General features: G+C 37.2%; 1 protein-coding gene across 2 annotated transcripts in view; it reads right to left on the bottom strand.

Moving 5' to 3' along the window:
• The window catches only part of DCP1 (decapping 1), a 111,684-nt gene that overhangs the window by 14,351 nt on the left and 70,083 nt on the right, over positions 1-27,250 (bottom strand). Inside the window, exons 5-6 of one of the 2 annotated variants that reach the window (XM_089384126.1) lie at positions 10,152-10,208; positions 9,594-9,720 (exon numbers count right to left, since the gene is read on the bottom strand). In XM_089384126.1, coding sequence (XP_089240252.1) covers positions 9,594-9,720; positions 10,152-10,208 — 184 coding nt within the window. The remainder of the gene's footprint in view (positions 1-9,593; positions 9,721-10,151; positions 10,209-27,250) is intronic. The other variant, XM_089384127.1, reaches the window with a different exon arrangement.

Raw genomic sequence — 27,250 nt, 5'->3', positions numbered from 1 at the left:
ATGAAATAACATGAAAATGGGCTTCAATTAACCCAAATGTGAGTATAAAAGCCTCCAAGAGTGACGTCATCTCCCAAAATGCATGTCTCTCCATGAAAAGGTGTACGAGACGATCCAAGGGGTTTGTCTCATCCCAAAAGTCTCATCTCCTCATCAAAATGATGCCTTGTCACCAAAGAAAGGTCCTCTAAAAAACAATGTCATCCTCTAGAAAGCCCACATCATCATCAAATGCATCAAATGGGTGACATCATTAAGATAGAAGGTGTGAACTCCACTCCAAAGGGATACTGAGTCATCATCATCCTCCATCATTACCAAGAGAAGAGCAACACCCAACAAGAAGGTACAATGCCAACCTGGGGGCATCCTATCATCTTTTGGTCACACCTAATCTCCAAGAAACTACCTAGCCTGCATCACCAATGTCCAAGGTCCTAAGCCTCAGGTCATAAATTGTGCCAAGTCACCCTCATGGTCAACATCCCTCAAAAGGTGCCCAACATCCTACATCAAAGTGCTATGCATCATCATCAAAGTGGCTAGGTATCATTTATGAAGAGCTAGAGAATCATCATACCATCCGTAAAGGGACCTTCGCTGCATTTGAAAAAATCATCTAACACATACATAGAATCAAGTGAATTCAACATCATGGGTACAACCATAAGGGCATCAAAGTGCAAATCCATCTAAATACTTCACACAAGTATCATCTTCAAATGTCTTACTGACTTATGGTTGTGCACAAGTTACCATACTTAGGTACAAGAGGGTTATCACATGACCCTATTAAGCACTTAAAACCATACGGGGAAGAACAATTCCTAAGCTGACCTCTTCAAATAAGAGGTGCAAGTAATAGGTGTTATGGCTTGGGGTTTACTTCATGAAAGGTGTCATAGTCTTATACTAGGTTATGTAAACTATTGCCCATGAGAGTCTTTGCAAAGGCAGCACTTCGCTGCTTGAGTTACATTCCCTCTCCTTTGTTTTTCCAGGTCCCCATATTTTCCTTTTTCTTCATTTCATATGGCTTGTTTAACAATCTTCATTGATTTATCAAGTACCCATGATGATATAATCCTCCTTTAATGATGGGCAATTTATCGTTTCATTAGGGTTGAGATGTTCATTGACAGTTTATTTTACTTTGATAGGTATGATATGCTTGGATACTCTAGGCGACGAATGGCTATATAAGAGGGGGTAGAGCTAAAGCTATAATTGGCTTTTGATTGCTTTACATCCCCAAATCTATCAAGCGCACAAAATCCAGTCAAGCATGCAAAATCTATCAAGCGCACAAAATCCAGTCAGGAATGTAGGATATCTTTCAACCTTCCCAAGAACAATGGGAGCTTATGGTGAAAAGCATAGAAGGATTGGGGTGCTTCAGTTGTGTCATTCATTCCCTTCTTGTCAGTAATTTACTGGTGTTTTCTCTCTTGCTAATCTAGGAGTTTGAGGTTGGGGTATCTTGTAGCAAAATATCTTACACCTCTGCAACAGACATGGAGCACTATGATTGTCGTTGTGCCATGCTAGGAGATGTTTGTAAATTGAGGTGTTTGCAGAGGTATGTTAAGGAGGTAGCAGGCAATCAAGCCAGTTTGTCCAGGTCATCTTCAGCATCAGAGACATTGAAAACCCATTTTAAACCACAGCTCAAGGAGTTCAATTTAGCCCAAGTGTGGTTATGCGTGGAATCTGGGAAACACATTCTCAAATTGAGAGATTGGGAACAGGAATCGCAGACCTCTATCTCCATTCTCAGAATGAATATTTGGAGCCAGAAGCTTCCCTCTCTGTGATTTAGGAGCTCCTTCTCCATGTGGCCAGCTTCGTTAACCTTCCACCTCATGAGATGTTGACAAAATCTGTGTTTACTAGAACACACAGATTCACAGGATGCAAGCCAGGTGGAGTCGGTAGCCTCTCTGATAGGGTTTTAATTATGGAGTTGTTAATTTATATTTTGTAAGTTTATTCCACTGTTTCTTTAAAACCTATTTAAATAGCCATGATTTTCATATAAAAAAACAAGCTGAAAATTTTGGTATTTACCTATGTTACCAAATCAGATCCACAGTTCAGATCTAGATTTGGATCCACAAAGAACTGGCAAGAATCTGGCTCTAAATCAAATTCTGAGCTGGAGAAATTTTAATGGATCCCAAACAAAACAGTTCCCTTGAAATGAGTCCCAAGTTTTTTTATCCTAAGTTCAGTCAATACCACTATCTGAGTGCTGTTAACCTAAAAAATGTCTTTCTAATCAGAGAAGAGCAATCGCTCATAACTCCTGGGAATAATACACATTAAGGTGATTAAGGTTTTTGCATGTATCATCATTATTTAATGGAATAACCTTTTGTTTAATGGATTCTATCTTCCATTTCCCTCTTTAAAGTGGTCCCCTCTATTTTATCAGATCACCACTCTATGGTGTTGATGTGCTGCCTGAATAGCCCATTATATCCCAAGTTCCATGTTGTAATGTTCATGAACTACTATAATTTATAATATTTATTGTACATGAATCAGGATATATTTGATATTATCATATTTCAGATATTAATTTTGAAATTATATTTTTCGTACTTGTAATTTCTGTTGAGAAATCAAGGGGTCAAAAACATAAGATGATTTCTCTTGCTTTGGTAACTGCTTGTGATGTATTTTTTAATTTTCTTAATTAGGTTTTTCTTTCACTTGTTACTTATTAGTGTTTTCTTCATCAAACAACTATGTTACCAAGATTCGGATACAGATACAGATCCGGATCCGTTAGTTTTTTGAAAATCCAGTGTCCGAATATGGAAAGAATACGTCACGTACAAAAAGATAAAATATAATAATAATTTTTTAATTTTAAAAAACACTTTAGAGTTCAAAAATCAAATACTCCATGAAACCATCAAACACTTTTAGAACTGAAACCATTAGATATATTATAAATATGAATACTGAAACACTGAAATGATGCATCATCCCTCATACAAAGTAACAAAAAGGATCATAATATCATAAATGATAATAGTGAATACATTTACATATCCTCAAATGGATCTATATCTTCTGCATATTGCAACTCTACATCATGAATAGATGATGGGGGTCCTGGAATGTAGGAAGTTGCATCAGTAGGTTGGACTGGTGGTGGAACAATATCCTAAAGTAGGTTGAGGTGAGTCATGGCATTTAGTGTCAAGTTCAAGTTAGAGATCTCAGGCTCCACATCCCACATCCTGCTCGGACTTTTTTCATACTTTGGTTCAACATGTGATAGAAGACGGAGGTTGGAATGAACATAAACAAGATCCTCAGCCTTTGCCGCTCCCAGCCTGTTTCACTTCACTGAACGGATGAAGCCATATGTACTCCAATTCCTCTCAGCTGATGAGGAACTAGCAACATGTGATAACAACCTGGTGGCTAGAGTAGAGAGATGAATGTTATCCCCACCATGGAAGCCCCACCAAGTAATAGGATCAAGATGCCCTCGATCGTCCATAGCTACTGGATCTGAAAAGCTACCAGTAGATTGTACAAACCCTCCAAATTCTTGAAAGACTTCCATTGCATCTCCCATATCTCTATAAATTTTCCTCAAAGTTGTCTTGTATCCTTGTACCACTTCAGAATCATTGTTTGGCGTTTTTCTGCCAGGTAAAGACAAAATTTTGGAATGATAGTATTTAAGGTGCAATGCATATGCCAGAAGGTGTAATGGTGTGGTCATTTTGTTCCACCTTTCTGTAACTGTAATGGTGTGGTCATTTTGTTCCATCTTTCTGTAACTATGTCCTTCACTAAATAATAGAATGTTTCATAAGGGTCATTTTCACTTGCCCTGAAAATTTTCCTTATCCTCTCCAACATACTATCAATGTTTTCATAAACTTCCCCCAAGCAAGGTGTATTTGTGTCAAATGCCTTGATCAAGGTCAAGATTGGTTCAGTGAACCGTACAAAGTATTGGACCTTGTCACACCATGCTTGTCTCAGCTCCACAAGCCTCTTTATGACAAGAGTGTGGGAGGCAAAACGAGTTTCAGCAACCTACAAGTTTCAAAAAGTCAAATCCCAAATGAGAAATCATATATAAATTTGTAATTAAAAATAAGAATTTCCAATACAAATAATATTGATTAAAAAAAAGTACCTTCGGTAGCCCCAACTTTGCAAAACCTCTATATATGGCCTGGGACATTGAAAAATTGGTTATGAACATTTGGATTTCCTTTGCTGCTACATATATTTCATTAATCCATTCAATCCCACCAATCTTGGCAAGCATAAGGTTCAATGAATGTACTACACATGGAGTCCAAAAGATGTGATCATATCGACCCTCCACAATCAAACCTGCAGCTTTACAAACTTGTGCATTGTCCGTAATGACTTGGACAACATTATGTGGCCCCACACTTTCTATTGCATTAATAAGAATTGTGGATATGAAATATGCATCTTTCTTTGTTGCACTGCAATCAATAGCCTTCAAAAACATTGCCCCTTGGGGGCATACTACAACAACATTAATTAATAGATGGTTTCTTTGGTCTTTCCATCCATTAGAAATGATGTACACCCCTATTTCTGCCCATGTATCCCGGATTGCCTGTAACTATATATCCACAGGTTGTCTCTCTGATGCCAACAAAGTAGTGCGTACCTTTTCATATCCAGGACTTTTGTACCCTTTTGGTGCTTCATTAACTGTCTGAATCATTTGTTGCCAATAAAGGGAACGCACCAAATTGAATGCTAGCCCATTTGCATAGATACAACGAGCTACATGTTCATCAGTTATGTCTCTACCTTGATTATTGAAAGCTGCTTCAAGATTATTAGTTGTGGCAGTAGGCCTAGATGGCAATGGAGGCCTAGTTGTCGAGCTTTGCACAGGTTGTTTTCCCTTAACATGCTTCCTATCAACAACTTCTTGCAAAGATGCATAGAATTTCATTTTTCTAGGACTCAAACCTTTGCCAGGTTTGCCATTTGCATCTTTTGGCCTGGTGCATACTTGCACCCCTGTGTTAGTTTGACCAGTGAGATGGGCCTTCAATCTAGTATATGGGCCATTTTTTATATCTTGGCATTCATTGCACTTCCATTTAAATGAACCACCTCTAAGATTTTTTCCAATAATCTCCACATACTGCCATAGAGGAGATTTTGGGTTTGTTTTGATGATTTCCCCTTCACTCTGCTCATGCTATGATGGTTCCATAATGGTCTATAGGTTACCTTACTCAATACTGCATATAAAATTCAAATTATAATATATTAAAATTTAATAATTATCAATACACAATTAAATAATAGCAAAACCCATGACCAAGTGGAATAACAAAAACTAAAATAAGACAACATTAATTTTAGAATGCCAACTTGCTAAGGACAACAACTACAAGAAAGAAAGGTTATAATAAAGGGGAAAACGTTGGGAATGGAAAAGATTCAAACATAAACTTATATGATTATATCATATAATCATACCTTATCAAATTAATTAAGTGGAAAATGAAATTACATATGGGATTAAAAAAGGGGGTCTGATTAAAAAAGATATTGAGAGGTGATTTCTGGGATAAGAGCATATTGGCTTGCAGCTTATTAAGTTATAAACCATGACTGAAAACAAAAGATCCGCCACTGAAAACAAGCGAACTGATGGAACCCAAAAACTGCATACAAAGGCCAACCTCCTACTCAGGTCTTCAACACAGGCTGCACACACAAGAGACCTCAACTACCAAAAAACAATTGTCACCATCATTGTGGGTCGATTGTTGTAGGAAGATCTTTAAGACACATGAGATCTAAATTACTTTAACCTATGGACCATTTCTATTGCCAAAAGAATGCCACGCCATAAAGGAATAGATCAGCGGAAAACTAATTTGAAGGAAACACATCTTATAAACGATGGTGATGTATGTTGATGGTTCTAATAAACGAGACAAGCTTAAGCCTTAATCATGAGAGACAAGCACGAATTTAAACCATTAAATTTAAAAGACCAGATATATTTTATCTATCGTGTAATGCTTGTCTTAAAAAATTGTGGCGGTGGTGACTCAAGGGCGGAAAGATTTCAGCCAAATAGACAAATTGAAATGGTTGTTTAATAAAAAATACCTTGCAGTGACTTGGTCCAGCTGATGTGAATAACGACAAATGTTGAAACTTGAACGCCCGAACAGTGAAAATTGAATAACGACAAACCCTAGGCCCTGAAGAAATGAATAATGCCAAACGCTGAAAGCTTGAATAAACGCCCCCTGTTCTACCTGTTGGGTGCACTGCCGACAAAGAGGGACCACACTAACTTTAACTAAAGTCAAAAACGAAAACCCTAAACTCCTCCGCATACATTTTAATTTTTAACTTTTGTGGGTTTCGGCTTTTGGACAAAAATTATGCGGGTTTCAGCTTTTCAATCGGGATGCGTTTCTAGCGAGGAGGATCCGTTTCCCAAAATTAAAGATCTGCCACCTGCCGTTTTTTGCACGTATTCTTGCAGATCCAGATCAGATCCAAGGATACGAAGATCTTGGCCCCTTTGCTGTTGAATCCAGTAACGTAGTCAAACAACTAATAAACCATAAAGAACAATAAGACAATGACACAAGATATAGGTGATCAACCAGGGCCAAAACCTCTCCAACCTGAGAGGAAAACCCACAAGAATTCTTCTTATAGAATCTTCAATTGATGAATTCCAAGACCTTGACCCTTGACCAAGAACCCCCCTCCAAGACCAAGTCAATGCTTCCTCTTTGAATAGCTTCTCCTTCCAGCAAATTTGACCTACTGAAACTTCGATTTGCCCAGAAACTGCAACTTCGACTTGCCCAGAAACTACAACTTCGCTTCTTCGCTTGGGTAGATTCTCTCTCCTAGAGAACTCAGCTTCTGAAACAGCTTTTCTTGATGACCTAACTTCTCTTTGCACGTGTGGAGAGAAGTAGCCCAAAACCAAATCCAAATTAACTTGATTTTTCCTCCTTCCTTTGTCTTCCTCTTCTTCGCACTTCTTCTTGTCATTATAATCGAATGTGTGTGTGAGAGTGAAGTGTCTCCAAATGAGGTCGAGGTCTTCTTTATATAGGCTTCTCATAGAGTCGGATTGCTACTTTTAGGCCGACTTGAAGCGTCCTTAGGCCAACTTGTTGCTCCATGAGGCCGACTTGATGCTTGCATGTTTGACATGGTCTTGGAGGGTCTTTTCACTCTAATTTGACTCAAATACTTTTTATTAAAATATGTAACATGCCCAAATGGGTCATTCATCATACATGACAATGACTCAATGACTTTATAACAAACCTAGCAGCACTCGTTGGGCGCTTGACCTATAAAATAAATTCTTTTGAGCATCAAAGCCATGCCTCAAGACTTACAATAATAAATTTATTTTTCTCTTTTTCATTAAATACATAAAATCATAATTACACGTCATTATGAAGAACGAACCTAGTTACATATTTCAACAATTTCCCCACCATATCTAGATCTTGGCTTTTCAAAAATCTGGTGGAAAGATAAATGTGCATTTTTGGCCTGAAATCCAACAAAAATCAGTTTGGATTGATGAAATTGCAGATATCTGCTGTGAACACTGCACAATCCAGTTGCAGTAGGGATATTAGATTGTGTCGAATCCATTTCTGTATTAAAAACAACAATTTCATCAAATTCAAAATTGCAATTTTTGCAAATATTGCCTGACTAGATTCTGATAATGGCAAATAAAAAAAGGTTAAAAACATAGAATGTTTAGCCTGCTTCATTTACTTTTTATCACAATCTAAGTTACGGGATCCAGAACAGGGGGGTCCAGGATCCGCGGATCTGATCCGGATCCGCTTGGATCTGTGCATGAAACAGCCACGTGGCAGATCGCGATTTGCTGGAAACGAATCCCGCAAGCAAATCTGACCCTGCCACGGATTTCAACCTAATTGCAATGTGATTTTTAGATTTTAGGTTTCGTTTGGTGGTTAATACGATGAAGTGGTCCCTGCTTGCATTATTCCACAAGTTTGTCGGCCGCACCCTGCTCAATTTCAGACAGCAACAGACAACGATTTAGTGTTTCAGTCTTCATATTTATTATATATTTAGTGATTTCTGTTCTAAATGTTGTGATTTATAAATGGATTTGATTTCAGAACTCTAACAGTGTTTTTTATTTTAATTTAAAAAATATTATTATATTTTTTGTACTTGGCGTATCCTTGCTGTATCTGGATCCTTGATTTTCAAAGATCTAACAGATCCAGATCTGGATCCATATCTGTATCTGAATCCATATCTGAATCCTGGTAACTTCAATCACAACCCTGATTGATTTTCAGGTAGTTTTTGATTAAGTACAACTACCCAAGTCCTTGTGACAAAGCAAAAGGCTAGCAAAATTGATGCGTTTTCTTCTAGTGGAAGTGATATTGGCTTGTCAGCTTGTGACGGAGTAACTAAATTTTACATGCAATAATACAGAGGCATTGATACCAAAGGCAACCAAGGAACAGCACAGTGATTTTGGAAATACTACTCTTAAAGTTTATATGCTGACCTAGAACTGCATAGTGATTTTCACATCACGGTTCTAGAAGTTTGTGTGATTGCATGCAGTGTAAGATGAACTACACAATTAAGAAACTTTATGGACAAGATCTTGAAGAAAACGGATAAACTGAATGCTAAGAATGAACAAAAGCAGGGATATAGGTAGATCAAAAATCTATTCACATTGCCAACTGCACATCCTAAGTTCCTTTCCTTCCCCATGCTGATCAAGGGCAGTAGCCAAAATCAGTCTAGTTACCACTAAAAGCCTGTTTTTGGATCATCCTGCTGTAATGTACTGTCCAAGCATTGTAATTAGACCATGATGTATCAAATAATTAGTAATTTAATTTATCTTCAGACGGAAATTGGACAAGAAGAGTAATATTGAGGAACAATTGATAAATCAAAGAAAACTCATCACAATGAATAAACTAATTTCTTCTCATGAGATTGTAAAATAAAGTTCTTGGTTTATGGGATGACGGGAATGAAAAGGCCTAGAAGATGAAATAATAAAATAAATCCTTGGAGACAAAATGTAACAACAAAGTAAATGAACTGAAAGTATATTTCAGCTCCATTATTGCTTAGGCTAGACAGTGTACAGTTGGCACTTGAGAAAAGTTAGAACTACATGTTATTGAGTCATGAGAACCTCCTTAAAGTAGTGTCAGTAATAATGTTAACAAATATTTTTGAATCTAAACATCAGAGCAATCTAAAAGGCTAGAAATTGTTGAAAATTTAAAAGATCCTTCTTTTCCTGGCAATATTCCCTTCTCAAGATTCTTATTGTTAAAAGGAAAATAGAATCGTATATCTCATCATGTCTGGTATCAAAAAAATTATATTACTCACATAAAGCAAAAATCAGTTAACCTTACGAATTGTACATGAAATAAACAATGTTTAAAACATTAAAATTCATTATCTCCTCTTTAAATTTATTTCCTTGCATAGTTTTGTAATTTTTCAGAGGCAAGATAGGATACAGAGAAACATACATTAAAAAAGCATTCATAGGGTTCTTCAGACAGCTCTGTAACATTTGGTAGAGCAGCTTCAGTAGGCTCCAGAGGACCCTCCATTATTGCTGAAGTTGGGACTCTTTCCAGCTCTTGAAACTCAGTGCTACAAAATAAAATGACAGGTAAACTAATTAAGTAAATCCTAGATGAAATTTTTGAAAGATGCCTCACTGATTAAAGTATCTAGATGCTAAACATCAAACAGAATAAAACGACCAATGCTAATTTTGTACCATTGCTAGACAACATACATCTTCCAATGCGCAAAGAAATTAGATTGGTATTATGATAAAAAAATAGAAAATATGTAGCATAGTAGTATGCATGAACTCTTGAAAAAGGTGATAAGGTCATAGTTTATACGCAAAAATCCATGAGTTACAAAATTATGATCAAGAAACTTTCATGGAAATTAAGTCAGTTATTTGTCTGAAATTAAATCAAAGTGCTAAATAAACCTGCAGCTCAGTCAGTCTGAATTTATACGTCAGAATAAATCCTTCTAGATGTGTATTGACAGGAGAGGCATTTCACCTTTTCGGTGTGAATGCTTTTGGCTTTGGAGGAACTTTGGAGAATGCAATCAATATCCTGCATCACATCCCACAAAAGAAAATCAATTGAGAAACAATGGTGTACAGGGAAATAGAGATGCAATATGCAGGGGTATATTGATGCATAAGACTAACTTTAAAAACATCAAAAAATAATTTCCCAGAATAGTATACACAATATATTTCTTCATTTCATAGTAGAAAAAATAATATAAATGACAATAGCAATGATTGTCATTGTTATCTTCTGAGAAAGATTATGACAGTTGGCATAAAAATGCCAGCACATTAAGGGATTCACAACCACTATAGATACAAGAAATATTTTCTGGGGTGTGGACCAAGCTTAGGTATTTTAGGTTTGGACATTGCAGAATGTGACTACTTTTCATTAAATGTGCATATTGTCATAAGATACAAGCCCAAATACACACTTTCTTTTGGTGTGGAAGGGGGGTGGAAGAGTTGTTTCAGTAAGGGGACTTCCTGGCGTCTAGGACCATATTAATTACTTGTTTGATATAACATGACCAGACCCCCACTAATAGTTGACATCGTAACGACATATGACCACACTTATACTCATAGGTCAAGCTTATTGAAGCATGCACAAGTCCTCTTTACTGACAGCGATGAGGATTAAAGGCCCAATTTCAATGTATTGTAGAAAATAGTCAACTCAACATATGCTCATAACTTCTCCTTGGAGAAAGCACCCTACCTCTAAGCTGTGTATATATAAACAACTCCCGTTTGCAATTTACACATCTTGAGATAAATCACTCAAGCCTGATCATTCAACCATCTATTATACAAGTGTTTTCACCCTACAGCTAAGTTACTGGAAACGCCTTAGGAATTTGCCAGAAATACTCATAGGTCAAGCTTATTTTAGCATGCACAAGTCCTCTTTACTGACAACGATTAGGATTAAAGGCCCAGTTTCAATGTCTTGTAGAAAATACTGTTAGCTTCATTTCAGCCATGGCTGACCCTACATTGTAATTATTAATATTGTGTTTCTAGGTTTGGTTAAGGCCGACCTAGTCAACTCAACATATGGTCATAAATTCTCCTTGGAGAAAGCACTCTACCTCTAAGTTGTGTATATATAAACAAATCCCGTTTGCAATTTACACATCTTGAGATAAATCACTCAAGTCTGATCATTCAACCATCTATTATACAAGTGTTTTCACCCTACAGCTAAGTTACCGGAAACGCCTTAGGAAATTGCTGGAAACGCGGATCCCCGTTTCCGAAACGGAAACAGATACGATCCTTGTCCAAAATGCTGTAAAAACGTTTTTGTGCCGTTTCAAAAAATCGGAAATTTCGGTTTTGGAATTGGATATGTTTCCAAGCGTTTTAAATTTTTTGGATCCATTTCCGGAAATCTGGAAAGGGATCCATGAAAATTGTGATCAGAATCCACCCTTAAAATGTTAAAAAGCGTGAAAATTTGTATAGTCACAAATAAATAATAAGAATGAAGATATCAGATTTGCAAATAAACTGACTATAAACAGTCACATAAGGCCTCTTCTAAATCTTTAGAAACAACACCCCATATATTTATCAAGGATTCTTACTACTCAAAAAAAGATAGATGTTCAAAAATGCAAACAGAATGTCTTCGTAAAGAGATTTATTTGAGCAATTAATTTTGAGTTTGGTTAAGGTTTTGTTAATTGTCTTTTGCTCTTGATTTCATAAATCCCTCCAATATAACAAATCTTCTCTAGCCAATCTTTTGTCTGCATATAGTCAAGAGACCAAGTTGACATTGAGAAGATTGAAATGTTCAAGTAGGTCTTGACGGAATATCCCAATGATCCCATGGGCCTTTTAATTGCCATGCAAGGAAGATAGATACCATCTGCCATGCATGACACGTTCTTTGAAGGAGTTGGACCCGAAAGCACAAAGGCTGTAGCATTTTTTATTACATTACTAATGACGATGACAATGTGTTGAATGCTATAATAATCACTAATGATGATGACAATATTTATGCTGAATTGATGATGATGATTTGTTTATGTTGAATTCATGATGATGATTATGTATTTTTATATATGGAATCTAGATTCTAAAAGATGAATAGTAATATAAGATTCATATATATATATATATATATATATATATCATTTCCTTGTCGTATCGTATCCGGATATTTTGAAAATTTGTTGTATCCATTTCAGACCAGTGTTTTAAAATTCAGTTGGACCGAATCGGATTCGGCCGAGTTGACCAAGCCAGACCCCTGTCTTGGTCGATTCGGTAGAAAAACCAGTTTGGTGGCCGGTTTGTTACCGAACCAGCCAAGCCAATCGAGCCAGGCCCCTGGCCAGTTTGTTAAGGTTTTCCAGTTGGTGGACAGGGAATGATTGACTATGGGCTTCATTTATGAGGCTATGGATCAAGTAAAGGAGCAAATAAAGGCAACATACAAGGATAGAGTGGCTAAGTATGGGCCCATTTGGGATATCATTGATTAAAGATGGAACAATCAACTCTATCGCCCTATACATGGCACATGCAGTTGGTTATTTCTAAACCCAAGCTGTCATTATAAAGCTTTGGAGGTAGAAGCTTCATTGGGGAGGTTAGCAGTAGCCAATAGTATTGGTGCCTACTGATGTTTTACAATTGACTTTTGTTGTAGAGGCCATTTAGAGCCTCCTTGGTTATGTGTTTTTGTTTTGATCTCTATATCATGTATGTATCGGACAATGCACTGGGTGCCATTTTGATATAATGGATATATTCATGAGCCTACTTTGACCATATGTTGTCTTCTCTCTATATTCTAATGCATTGTGTTTGGAAACAAAAAAATCTTTAAAATTATGTTTTTACATAAAAAATAAAGATTTAATGTATTTTTTGACAACGACCGAATCATTGAAATCAAATCGGCCGAGTTGATATCGAGTCGGAGTTAGAGTCAGCCAGTTCCGAACCTGAGTCAGAGTTTTAAAACATTGTTTCAAACCCTGTATCTGTATTCGTTTCAGTGCAACTTAGCCCTACAGGCACCATAAAGTATTGTGCCCTCTAGTGCTTGGGATATTTCTCTCTAGAACACTTGTTGTATGGGTTATTTCTCTTTAGGGCTGCACCACTCTTAGCTTCCCTAGTGATGTTCTTTCTTGTCACAGAATTAGGGCTTTTCAAGGTTTTTTTCCTACTGCCAATTTATTGTCTTTATTACAGAATTAGGCTTTGGTGGGTTATTTTTCCCTAGTGGTGGTCTATTGTCTCGATTTCAGAATTAGGGCTTTGTTGGGTTATTTTGTTCTAATGCTGGTGTGTTATCTTTATGGGAGAATTAGGCTTTCTCTGATTGGGTCTATCCAATCCTCTCTCTCTCTCTATTGGAAACCTAATCCTTAGGAATTATGGTATATTGCATTATTCTCTCAAGGAAGAACACAAAGAGTCACAAATGAAGATGAATACTCTTCGAGAGTCCAAGAGGCCTCTTGCAAGATGAATCCAAAGGTCATAGACTAATGTACTTTTATATCAAATGAATGAAATGTATCACACGCTTTATCTTACTCTCTCCATTTTCGTGTGTTCAACAATGGTATCAGAGCCACCGTGTGTGGCCTTCCTCAACTACAATGTTTATGGTCCTCTTTTGTCTGCATGTAGCTTACAGAAACCCTAGCAACTACTACTCTCCACATTTGTGTTCTCACACAATCAAACCACTTGGATGCACTGCACTCTCTTTCCTTCGCGCCCTTGCTTCTTGACTCTCTATTGTCTATTCTATTATGAGAAATCGTGAGCTCAAAATCTCTCTCAAGATTTTGACGTGCTCTATGAATTGATGCAAAGCTTTTTACTTGCTCTAGAATGGGTTCAAAGTACATTACTAATTATTTGTTTACTATCACATTGAGAAACATTAATATTGATAAGCTAGGTTGACGTATCTGATCGGACCTGCTCATTTGAATTTTGTTACCCAATAAGTATCATTGCATTGGAATCAAACATGAATTTCTTGTATTATCACTCTTACAAAACCCATAGCACCTAAGTTCGATTCACAAGTGGAGCAACGGGAATTTGGTCAAGAATTTGACACGTCTCGTCTTCCATTTATGGTTGTGCCGAAATGATGAGTAAGCAATTTGAGAGATGAATGGGTATACCATGTGGGGACTTATAATTTATTCCCCACATTTTTTGATACCATGATTTGTTACAATCAAAATCAGTACCTACATCCTTGACAATGCCCTGGAATAGGCAAAATTGCTCAAGGAATCTCTGGTTAAGCAATCTCTACTCTCCTTGTGTCAGTGAAAGTTGTATGACAACTCCAACACAAGGTCGTGTGGGTAAGGAGACCCTAATTGTCTCCAAATATCTAAAATTCGTAATCTATTTGACCTTTGGAGAATCTCAAGCATTGCATTTGCTACTATGAGAAAGATCATTTCTTGAGCATTTCGGTATCATAAGTTGCAATCTACATAGAAGGATGATAAACTATTCTGTCATTAATCATTTTAGAGTGATATTTCATGCCTAGTGTTGGTTTGGAGGTTGCCAAACCGTAATTGTGACACCTTTTCTTCTCTAATTCACAAACCAAATGTTGCTACTCCATCCGCATTAGTTGTTGTAATTTTTTACATTCAATTCATCTACAACCAAGTTTACTAGTGTGTGTCCAATTGGGTATCTCCCTCAAGATCAAAATAAACATGGGTACTACCACCCAGTGGATTCGAGTTTGTATTATATGCGCATACCAAAATGCAGTCGAAGTGTAACTCATGGGTATTGTCTCCTAGTGGATGCAACATCGCTCTTTTTGTACACTTTGAAGCTCTACAAGCAATTCAACATTGAATAAATGCGATATTTGCTAGACCTTCCTCTTGTTGAGCATGATGAGAATAATCAACTAAACTTCAATTCAACACACTTTGCAACTTAAAAAGATCATACAATACATACGGTTTATTTTAGAGTTGACTAAATTTTGATACAACAACATTACACTCAATGGTATTGATTTAAGGTCGATTTCTTTGATGAAACTAGCAATCTACATTTGTGTGGAAACACAATCTCCATTCATGTGTCTGGGTTGATCATGGGTTGTTTCCTTGTTGAATGGCATATATAGCACATGTCTTGTCTTGCTCTAAAGTTGGTTATTGTTATAAACAGAGAAGGCCTATTTAGAAATTCTAAAATTGAGTTTGCAAACTGATTCTATTTAGCAAATGGGTTTTCATTTATGCCTGCAATATCTTGTTCCATCTGTGTACATGGCACAAGTAGCGAAATCAAAAAGATCTTGCCTCCCATTTGTTTACCAACCACTACCATTCAAATGTTTCAACAAGAGCTCAACTACACCATATGGTCATACCATATAACTTCATTGTAAAGGGTGGAGGTTTAGTCTTAAACAATTGTTGGTTCCAATTTTATGGGCTATATGTATGTCGTGGTATGTATGTTATGATACGGCTTCTGCATGATTGAACATTCCTACACCCACTAATGCAGTCATGCAAGCTGAGCTAACACTGAAGAACGAGTCATTCATTTTCCCATCATAATAAATTACTATAGCCTTCAAGCTTTTACCATTTCCCTGCAAATTTTCCATTTAGGAGTAAAAGGATGGTATTGAAGGACATATGCACAAGATAGAGTCCATAACGACGTATATTTAAAATAATGCATGGGTCCTCAACATAATGGGGAAATACTCTAATATCAAGGAACTTGTTTGCCTTGCAATAACCAAGTTACATCTTCAAAGTGTTGGAATTTGGGTAGTTCAGGCGAGTTTGTTTGTTGGTCAATTTACCTAAAGTTGGGATTTTGGACCCAAAGACGTGGGTTTAGGACCTAAGTAATTAATTTTATATTCTAATTATTTGTTAACTAGCTGAGTGGGAAAACCCTAAAGGACCAAGGGTTCCCTAAATAACCTAAGACGAGTATTTATAAAGGAGACCAATGGAGAGGTCTCACACATCATAGCAATCTCATTCTCGTGATGAATAGCAAACCTAAGAAAGAGTCAAGATCCTCAAGAAGAACCCGCAGTTAAGAGAGAGACATAGTGTACGGTCTGTTTTTTGTTTTGGGAGAGGGATTCTACACTAGAGAAGTAGGCCAAGATACCTATCTGTTGGACAAGAAGGATATGTTGCCTAGATTGTAATGTTTGTTTTTTAAGGAAGAGTCAAGTTTTTGTTTATTCTTTAGAGGAGGGCTAAAGCCCTAGTTCATGGCCGAAAAGGCCTCACATTATTGCAGGAAGGTCAAAAAGGACTCATGGCCGAGGGCAAGCAAATAAGAGGGGGTCGCAGCTAAGTTGCAATGAAACGGATACAGGAACAGATACAAATACGGGGTTTGAAATGGATACGACAAATTTTCAAAAAATCTGGATACGATACGGCAGGATACGACACACACACACACACACATAAATATATAAGAATTTCATATTACCATTCATCTTTTACAATCTAGATTCTATATCTAAAAATACATAATCAATTATCGTTTATCATTATCATCAATTCAGCATAAACATTGTCATCATCATTAATGATTATTATAACATTCATGATTCAACATATCATCAAGTTTCTGTTTCAAATTTCAATTATCAACATGACGAGTTACAACATCATCACCAAAATTAATAATGCACACTACATAATACAAAGTACAAAATGAACTATGACTAGCAATCTACTATCATTATTCATAATTCATATGGTTGTTCAAAAGTTCAAAAATTAAAAGTTAAAACACCATCATAAATTACATTTACATATCATCAAATATGTCTTCATTCCTATCACTAAGTTCCACATCATCTGCAAAATGGGAGCATTGTTGCCATGTCCACTTGAAGATACACCTATTGGTGACTCCACATCAAACAAAGTCATATGAGACCTGGCATTCAACATCATATCCAAGACAGGCAACTCTAGTTCCACATCCCATAATTTGGCGGCCCCAAATTTGTATTCGTCTCTCGTGTTACAGAAGGCGAAGGTTTGAATGAACATACACTAGTTCCTCAGCCTTCTTAGAGCCCAATTTGTTTCATTTCACTGAATGGATGAAGTCGTATGTACTCCAGTTCCTTTCTGTTGAAGAGGAACTAGCAACCTGTGACAAGATCCTGATAGCCAATTTTTGGATATGTAGAAGTTCCCCACCATAGTAGTTCGACTAATCAATTGGACTCATTGCCCTCTTGTCCCACATACAATCAATATCAAAACCCCAACCCTCTGATCCCACAAAATGAGAAAACTTTGCACGAACCTGAAGCCCAATTTCAGGATCTACAAAAAGTTTTCTAAAATCCTTTTTAAATCCTTGTGAGACTTCTGGGTCTTTGCTTGGTGCGGTTCACTGCATAGGCCAAAAGGTGCAATGGGGTGGTCATCTTGTTCCACCTTTTGATCAATATATATTTTCCTTCTCTGTAAAAGAATTCATCTGGGTCATTCTCCTTGGCATTTATAACCACCCTTATCTTCTCTATCATGGAATCAATGCCCTCATACACCTCTCCCAAATTAGGCATATTTGTGTCAAACATAGGAGCAAATCCACAATTGGCTTAGTAAATGCCAAGAGGTACTCCACCCTATCCCACCATTCATCATCAACAACCAACTTTTTCACTGCTTGTGCTTTATCAGATTGGGATTGCCTCCATTGATTCCAAAGAGAACTGCATACCATTGATTGTAATGCATCTTTCACCTGCATAAGCCTTGTTAAGGCTATGATATGAGAAGCAAAACGAGTCTCGACAACCTGCAGGCACCAAATTGCCAATGTTTCAATAAATTAAAAATCATAATTTGATTGAATAACTATTATGATTCACAAATCATGAAATTTGAGAATCCAAATTACATATTTGAATTTAGATTCTACATAAAAATTAGAATTTATGAAATAAACTTTGAAGTTTAGGTACCTTAAGGAACTAAAACTTCGCAAATTCCCTGTAGATGCCTTGGGACATGTGGTGTTTTGTGATGAAGGCTTGAATTTCTTTTGCCTCTTCAAAAATAACTCGAATCCACTCCATTTGCTTCCCCATCTTGCTCAACATAAGGTTCAATGAATGTACAACACAAGGGGTCCAAAAGATGTGTCAATATTTGCATTCAATAATTAGGCCTTCTGCTATACACACCATTGCATTGTCAGTTATTACCTGGACACCATTTTATGGCCCCACCAATTCAATTGCTTCAATCAAGATGTCAGCAATGAACTGAGAGTCTTTCATCTACCCCTCACAATCCATTGCCTTCAAAAACATTGCCCAGAGTTTTTCATCTGCCCCTCACAATCCACTGCCTTCAAAAACATTGCCCCCTTTGGGCTCTAAGCAATCACATTGATCAAAGGCCTATTCCTTTGATCTTTCCATGGACCAGAAATTATGGGCACCCCTTAAATGCGCCATGAACTACGAATGTGGCTTAATTTAGCCTCCAAATCGAACTTTTCACCACTCAACATTGTGGTGCAGACCTTCTCATATCTAGGGCTCTTGAACCCTTTTGGGGCTTCATTCACTGCTTTTATCATCTTTTCCCAGTAAGGAGATCGCACAAGGTTAAAGGGAAGGCCATTTGCATAAATGAATTGACCTATAGCTGCAATTGTTATCTCTCGAACATCATTATTAAAACTACTTTCAAGCAGTCCCAAATTAGACCGCTTTGAACCAACAATTCCATGAGAATGAAGTGGAGACTTTGAGGAAGATGCTCCCAACCTTGTTGGGTGTTTTAATTAAGAGGTGGGATTAGCCTCATTTTCTTTAGCATCTGCCTCGTCTTATTCTTTCTGATATTTTGTAAGTTTTGCCTTGCTTAAACCATTTCCATCTGTTCCATTCTCTTTAGGTGGGCCACTGCATATTCGAAACCCATTGCCTTTTCACCCAAGTAAATGTGCTTTAACCCGTGTGTATGATCCCTTATACTCATTTTTACACTCATTGCAAACCCATGCCAATGACCACCCTCCTTGGATCTTCCCAACAATAGTTATTTCCAAAGTGATGACTTCAGATCAACCTTAGTGGCAGATTCAATTTCATGTTCCACTTCCTTTGCCTCACAAATCGCTGAACTTGAAGTCGCCATGAATGATGATGATGATGTAAATGAAATTGGGAAATAAAATTCCAAATATGTATTTCAAAACAAGTTACAAAATTACAAGCCTTGAAAAAGAAAAATCATTATTAAAAGTTTAAAACCAATGATTGGACTTGTGTATATATTATATAAATTTGACGCCAATTGAAGAAGAGATGGTGAAAATTCTATTAAAAAACCTAACACCTTCGTATGAATTTTTTGTTGATATGACATTTGAATTTTGAGGAAGGTTACGGTCTTAAGCACAACCCATTGCAATGTTTTGCATAGATTGACCTATATTTATTTGGGATTCGTTGGCAAATGGTGAATCAATCAAATCCTCTTCAAGCTCAAAATGTGGAAGCTGGAGAAAATATATCTCTTATATGTGTTACCAAGGTGGAAGAAACAAATGGATCCTAGTTATTTGTTCAGCTTATAGCCTTATTCACACACGGTTTCAGGTACTAAAGTGTTAATAAAAATGGTTGATTCAAGATCTCATAGAATTGAAGAAGTCCAATGGTACATAAGCTAGTGAAATTTTCTTGCTTTCTTATGCAATAGTGGTTAGATGTAACTTGTAAGTTCACTCTCTATATTAGTGCTTTCACAAATAACAGAAGTTGCATGTAGATCAAAACTGGAAATAGGATTAGTTAAGGGCTATGGCATTGACACCATGCCAGCATTTTGTGAAAACTTTTGAGAGTGTGCTTGTAGTGATCAACAATGTTATGAATAGTGGTTTAGGTCGTAGAGTGATAGGAAATGACATTTGAAGGCAACAATAGGAAAAGATGATTGATGTATGAAATAATCCATATCTATTTAGCTTCATCAAATCACCATTGTAAAAAGTATTTACTTTGGTCAAAACCTTACAAAATGGACTCGCACTACACAGTCGACAGCATAATGGCACTCACTCTAGTCTCTAATGAAAATCACACTCACTTCACATTGCACAGTCGGCGGCACAAGTGATAATGGTACTCACTCTAGTCTCCAGCGAAAATGGCACTCACTCCAGTCAGTAGCGGCGAAAATGGCACTCACTCTAGCGAGAAGTCATAAAAGATAATAGGTTAGGTTAGATTCCGGCTCAATATGAAAACCAAAATAAAAAACCGTTCCCAGCGGCCAGATATTGGGATACGTTTTCCTTTTCGATGGAGGAAATCATGAAACATTTTCCTTTTAGGTGAATACAGTTCAAAAAATCGCAAAACATTTTAACTTTTAACAGAAACGATTCATTTTTGTTGGGTCCCTATAATACTAGTGATTACCCCATTACTACTGTAATTATACCCCTTATTTATATTGTTGTGCCCCTATTACCCCCATATTGTTATTTCTGTGCCCCATAAAATCCCTCTATTGTTATTTTTGTGGCTTTATGTTATTATTGTTAGGTCGGCTGGATTATATTGTGACTCCTTAGACTCCTATATATAAAAAGGAGGTTTTGTCATTTGTATCATCCAAGAATTGTTCATTTATGTAATGTAAAGGAGGTTGCCACCTCGAAGAGGCTGAATTCTAAGGCGTTGATCTATCTTTTCTATCTTTTCTTGAGCTGGTTTCATAACATTTGATATCAGAGCTTTGGATTCTAGGGTTTCGCTGCTCCAAACAGGTCATCGTGGCATTTTCGCTATAACTTTTTTTCTGTGATGTTTTAGAAGTCGCAAAAAAAACCCATTTGAGAAGAAATCGCGCTGAACCTTGGGTCCGAATTTCAGAGCTTTTCGCACGATTTTTGCGGATATATGATCTGAGGAAGTTGGTCTTTTTGCAGACTCCTGAATTACATTCAAAACAGGTGACCTGGGGAAAATCGTCATAACTTTCTCTCTGGGGATCGGATTGAAATTTCGTAAGAAGGTACAGAAAGAGGACGGACTGTAGTTTCTTGTGTGTGTGTTTCAGATTCAAAGGTTGAAACAGTGACTCGTGGCACGTCGTACAAGTTCGCTCTACTAAACCAGTCTAAAAGCAAGTCATTGTGGGAGATTTCACATAACTCTTCCTTGGAGAATCCAATTTGGCTCAGACTTGTGGCATTGGAAAGAGGACGCAGAAGGCTACTACAGGTAGCAATTTCAGAACTGGATGATCCGAAATTACAGAGATACATCAGATTCAATATTAGGCTTCTATAAAGTGAAAAAAGGTGTGTAGTTTTTTTTTTAATTTTTGTATAAGCTTGGTTTAACGGAATTCAAAGGGCATAGTAAAGCATTATTATCGGTAACTGATGCCCCGAGGAAAGAAAATGCAAACACCTAGTAAGGAACCTGAAAGCTCTAGCATGACTCATGAAGAAGAGGAAGAAATGCTACATGATATATCAAAATTACAAGAACAAGTGCAACAAATGTCACGCTCACAAAAGCTAATAGAAGCTAAGATAAGTGGCGTGGAATCTAAGATAAATGGCGTGGAATCTAAGATAAAGGGCATGGAAGCTAAGATGGATGATTCGAAGACAGATTTGAAGAGAGACATGGCAGATTTGAAGATAGATTTGAAGACAGACATGGAAGAATTGAAGAAGTTGCTACAAGAAAGGGTCATTAATGGTGAAAAGGTAGTAAAGGAAACTCATGATGAGAACAAAAGAAATGTTAATCATGATTCCATAGACGCTAATGTTGGATCGAAGAATCACCATATTCCAAAAATCGATATGAGGAAGTTTGATGGCAAGGATCCCGCCACATGGATATTACAGATGGAGCAATTCTTCGATCTCAATAATGTGCAAAACGCACAAAAGGTACGTATGGCAACTGTATATTTGGAACCAAATCAGTTTGTATGGTATCAATGGCTTTGCTCTCGTAAACAATTTATCACTTGGGCAATTTTTACGGAAGAATTGATAGCACATTATGAAGATACAAAAAGCAACACTTTTTTTAGCCAATTGATAAGTCTCAAACAAAAGGGTTCAGTAATGGAGCACATTGAGGAGTTCCAAAAATTGAACATAAGGGTAAAAGATATTCCAGAGGAGCATAGGATTGATGTGTTTATAGGGTCTTTAAAGGATAATATCCAACATGATGTTCGCCTTTGGGAACCTGATTCATTAGAGAAGGCATTCAGGTTAGCAAGAAAAATGGAAAGCAAAATTATGGCAACCAGGAAGCATACCACTCACAACTATAAAGACGGAAGTGTTGTTGCCCCTTGTCTTCCACAACCTATAAGGTTGACACCACAACAATTGGAAGAAAAAAGAGCAAAAGGGCTTTGTTACAGTTGTGATAGCAAATACACTAAAGGTCATAAGTGTGCTGAGAAGAAATTATTCTACATAGATTGTGAAGAGGAAGAAGAAAAGGAGCAAGAAAGGTCAAAAGAAGAAGATATACTCCAGGAACAAAGCCTAGATGAAGAACAAATAAATCCGACCATATCTTGTAATGCATTGGCGGGAATTACCACTCCTCAAACCATCAAGATAGAAGGACAAATCAAGAAGAAAAAGGTAATAGTGTTGATTGATTCAGGAAGCACCCACAATTTTATTCATTGTAGGGTAGCAAAAGAATTGAATTGCTTCCTATATCCAGCACCAGAGTGTCAAGTGATGATTGCAAATGGAGGAACAATAAATTGCTCTGGAAAGTGCCATAATATCAAGCTATCCATGGGAGAATATGTATTGACTAGCCCAATGCTTTCCATTCCAATGGGAGGTGCGGATGTTGTACTAGGAGTCCAATGGCTACAATCCTTGGGTACAATAGCTTTTAATTTTCAAGAACTTTTCATCAAATTTTCTACGAAAGGAAAGGAAGTTGAATTAAGGGGTATTGCAGGGAAACCAGGAAAGATAATCAGCTCTCATGGTATGACAAAGCTTCTAAAAAAGGAGCAAAGAGGTGTAATTGCACAATTATGCTCGCTAGATGTTTCCAAATTGGAATCATCTATTTCTCCAGATCTCCAAAAAGTCTTGGACAATCATTCCAAGGTATTTCAGACTCCCAAGGGTCTCCCACCTATGCGTGATCATGATCATGCTATTCATCTGATTCCAGGAAGTGTTCCTCCAAACATCAGGCCGTACAAATATCCCTATGTCCAAAAAAGTGAAATTGAACGTATGGTTGCAGAAATGCTAGAGGCTGGTATAATTCAACCGAGTCAAAGTTCTTTCTCAGCTCCAGTAGTATTGGTGCACAAGAAGGATGGATCATGGTGCATGTGTCCGGATTATAGGGAGCTCAACAAGCTCACTATTAAAGATAAGTTCCCCATTCCTGTTATTGATGAATTACTGGATGAATTGCATGGATCAATTTACTTCACCAAGTTGGATCTTCGTTCGAGATATCATCAAATCAGAATGAAGATTGAAGACATTCCGAAAACGACATTTAGAACTCATGAGGGTCATTATGAATTTTTGGTCATGCCTTTTGGCCTTACCAATGCACCTTCAACATTTCAAGGTTTGATGAATTCAATTTTCAAACCATTCCTTAGAAAATTTGTGTTAGTATTTTTTGATGATATACTAATCTACAGCAAGTCTTGGAAGGATCATGTTGACAAGGTGCTACAACTATTGGAGGAGAAACAATTATATGCAAAAAGATCCAAATGTTTCTTTGGAGTTCAGGAGGTGGAATATTTGGGTCATATTGTATCTCATGAAGGAGTTAAGGTAGACCCTAGCAAAATTAAAGCCATTAAGGAATGGAAAATCCCCACATCCATAAAGCATCTGCGAGGATTTCTTGGGTTGACAGGGTATTATCGCAAGTTTGTTAAGAATTATGGGAGAATAGCAGCACCTCTAACAACATTATTGAAGAAAGATTCATTTTCATGGACTCCGGAAGCAACAAAGGCCTTTGAACATCTTAAAGAGGCAATGTGCCAAGCACCGGTCTTAGCTACACCGGACTTCACAAAAACCTTTATTGTGGAATGTGATGCTTCAGGAAATGGAATTGGTGTTGTTCTAATGCAAGATGAAAGACCCATTGCTTTTGAAAGTCGTCCAATCAAGGGAAAGTTTTTAACAAAGCTATTTATGAGAAGGAAATGTTGGCAATACTCCATGCACTTAAGAAATGGCGACCCTACCTAATGGGAAGACACTTCAAGGTAAAAATGGATCATGATAGCCTTAAATACTTTTTAGAACAAAGATTATCCTCTGAAGAGCAACAAAAGTGGGTCACAAAGATGTTGGGTTATGACTTTGAAATCATCTACAAAAAAGGGAAGCAAAATGTGGTGGCAGATGCACTCTCAAGAAAGGATGAGGATGTGGAAGCATTGTTGTGTGCCATTTCTATTATCCAACCAGATTGGATAAACGAAGCAAGGGAGGAATGGAAGAATGACGAAGAAGTGTGGGCACTTATTCGAAAGCTACAACAAGATTCTAGTACTTCTGATACATTTAGCTGGCAAAATGATTCGTTATGGTACAAAGATCGCTTATACCTCTGTAAGAATTCCCAGCTAAAACAAAAGATTCTTATGGAATTGCACACTTCTCCCTTAGGAGGGCACTCAGGATTTTTAAAAACTTACCACAGGGTTAAGAAGGAATTTTTTTGGGATGGCCTTAAATCAGATATTCAAAAGTTTGTGGCGGAATGTTTGGTTTGCCAGCAAAATAAAGTTGAAACAATTAAGACACCGGGTCTATTACAACCTTTATCCATTCCAAGCCAACGTTGGGAGGAGGTTTCAATGGATTTTATCACAGGTTTACCCAAGTCTGAGGGAAAGAGTGTCATCATGGTGGTAGTTGACAGACTTACCAAGTATGCACACTTTTGTGCATTATCACATCCATTTAAAGTTAGTACAGTTTCTACTGCATTTATGGAAACAGTTCAAAAGCTACATGGAAACCCAAAGATTATTGTAAGTGACAGAGATCCCATTTTCACTGGAAATTTTTGGACAGAATATTTTCTTGTCTTGGTACTCAGTTAGCTCATAGCTCATCTTATCATCCTCAATCTGATGGGCAAACTGAGATAGTAAACAAATGTTTGGAAGGATATCTTTGTTGCTTTGTATCTGATAAATAGACACAATGGGTCAAATGGTTGCCTCTGGCTGAATGGTGGTATAACACTTCCTTCCATACAGCAACAAAAATGACCCCATTTATGGCACTTTATGGGTATCAACCACCATCCATCACATCATATTTAAGAGAAAATTCTAAGGTTCAGGCAGTGGAACATCACATCGAACATCAACAACAAGTCCTCCAACTCTTAAAGGATAACCTCGTGTTGGCACAAAATAGAATGAAACAACAAGCAGATCAACATCACAGTGAAAGAAGTTTTGATGTAGGTGATTGGGTATTCCTACGGCTACAACCATATAAGCAAATGTCCCTAAAGCAAGCTAAGAAGGATAATAAATTATCACCAAAGTATTATGGTCCGTACAAGGTGTTGCAAAAGATTGGTACTATGGCATACAAATTGGAGCTTCCTGCAGCTTCTCGATTGCACCCAGTTTTCCATGTTTCATGTTTAAAGAAGGTTATAAGTGACAAGCTCCCAATTCAAACAATATTGCCAGAACTTGACGAGGAAGGAAAAATTATATTGGAACCGGAAGCAGTCACAGAAACAAGAACTCGACAACTACGAAATCGATCAATTTCAGAGTATCTTATCAAGTGGAAGAACTTATCCGCTGAAGATTCCACATGGGAGGATGAGAATTTTATGCAGAAGTATCCAGAACTACTCAAGCGTTGAGGACAACACTTTTTTGAAGGAGAGGGGCATGTTGGGTCCCTATAATACTAGTGATTACCCCATTACTATTGTACTTATACCCCTTATTTATATTGTTGTGCCCCTATTACCCCCATATTGTTCTTTCTGTGCCCCATAAAATCCCTCTATTGTTATTTTTGTGGCTTTATATTATTATTGTTAGGTCGGCTGGATTATATTGTGACTCCTTAGGCTCCTATATATAGAAAGGAGGTTTTGTCATTTGTATCATCCAAGAATTGTTCATTTATGTAATGTAAAGGAGGTTGCCCCCTCGAAGAGGCTTAATTCTAAGGCGTTGATCTATCTTTTCTATCTTTTCTTGAGCTGGTTTCATAACAATTTTTTCCCAAAAACGCCTAAAAAATGTTTTAAATGTCTACATGCCATTTTCGAAAAAATAAATAAATAAATAAAAATGTTCCAAATAAGTTTTCAAGCCATTTTTCCAGCGTTTCATACTAGTTTCTAGATCCGAAACGAAAAATGGCATTTCTAGGTATTAGGTAGGTGTTTCAGGCAACTTAGGTTGCAGCTAAGATAAGCCCATTTGAGGTACGCCACAAACAAAAGAAGGGGGGTTGAGAGGCCTCGGAGCCCTAGGAGTAGGGCTGAGTTGCCTCAAGCTGAGGAAGAGGCCAACGAAGGTGGTTTAGGGGTTGTTGTTCAACGAAGAAGGGTTGCAAAACATATATTGTGAAGTATGTTTGGTAAAGGAGTTCTAACATCAAGTGTTTTGAAGGTTGGTAATGTACAGTGACTAAAGGAAGAGTCCATTGTGAGAAGTTGTTTGTACAGAGGATTGTACAAACAGGGACAACAAGTGATCTATGGGCTGAAGGACTTAGACCAAATCTAAGAAATTGATTGAAGAATCTTCCAAGTGGGCAACCATTTAGACAATGGTCAAAAAGAGTTGACCATGAAAGAAGGAAGATCGTAGCAACCCAAGGACAGGGGCTACAGCAAGGGACACTTGAGAAAGAGGACAAAAACGGCTAAAGACAAAGGACTATTACAAAAGTCAAGATTTGTCTCTGTATTTTTGTTGGTCAAATTGAAGGCCTAACAGAGCAGACCCCAAGCCCTAGTTGCAT

The sequence above is a fragment of the Pinus tabuliformis genome, chromosome Q, assembly GCF_031772625.1.
Source record: "Pinus tabuliformis cultivar Carrire ecotype Pingquan chromosome Q, CPIR1, whole genome shotgun sequence".
Taxonomy (NCBI): Eukaryota; Viridiplantae; Streptophyta; class Pinopsida; order Pinales; family Pinaceae; genus Pinus; species Pinus tabuliformis.
The sequence above is the reverse complement of the archived record's forward strand: the minus strand, read 5'-3'. Positions and strand labels throughout refer to the sequence as shown.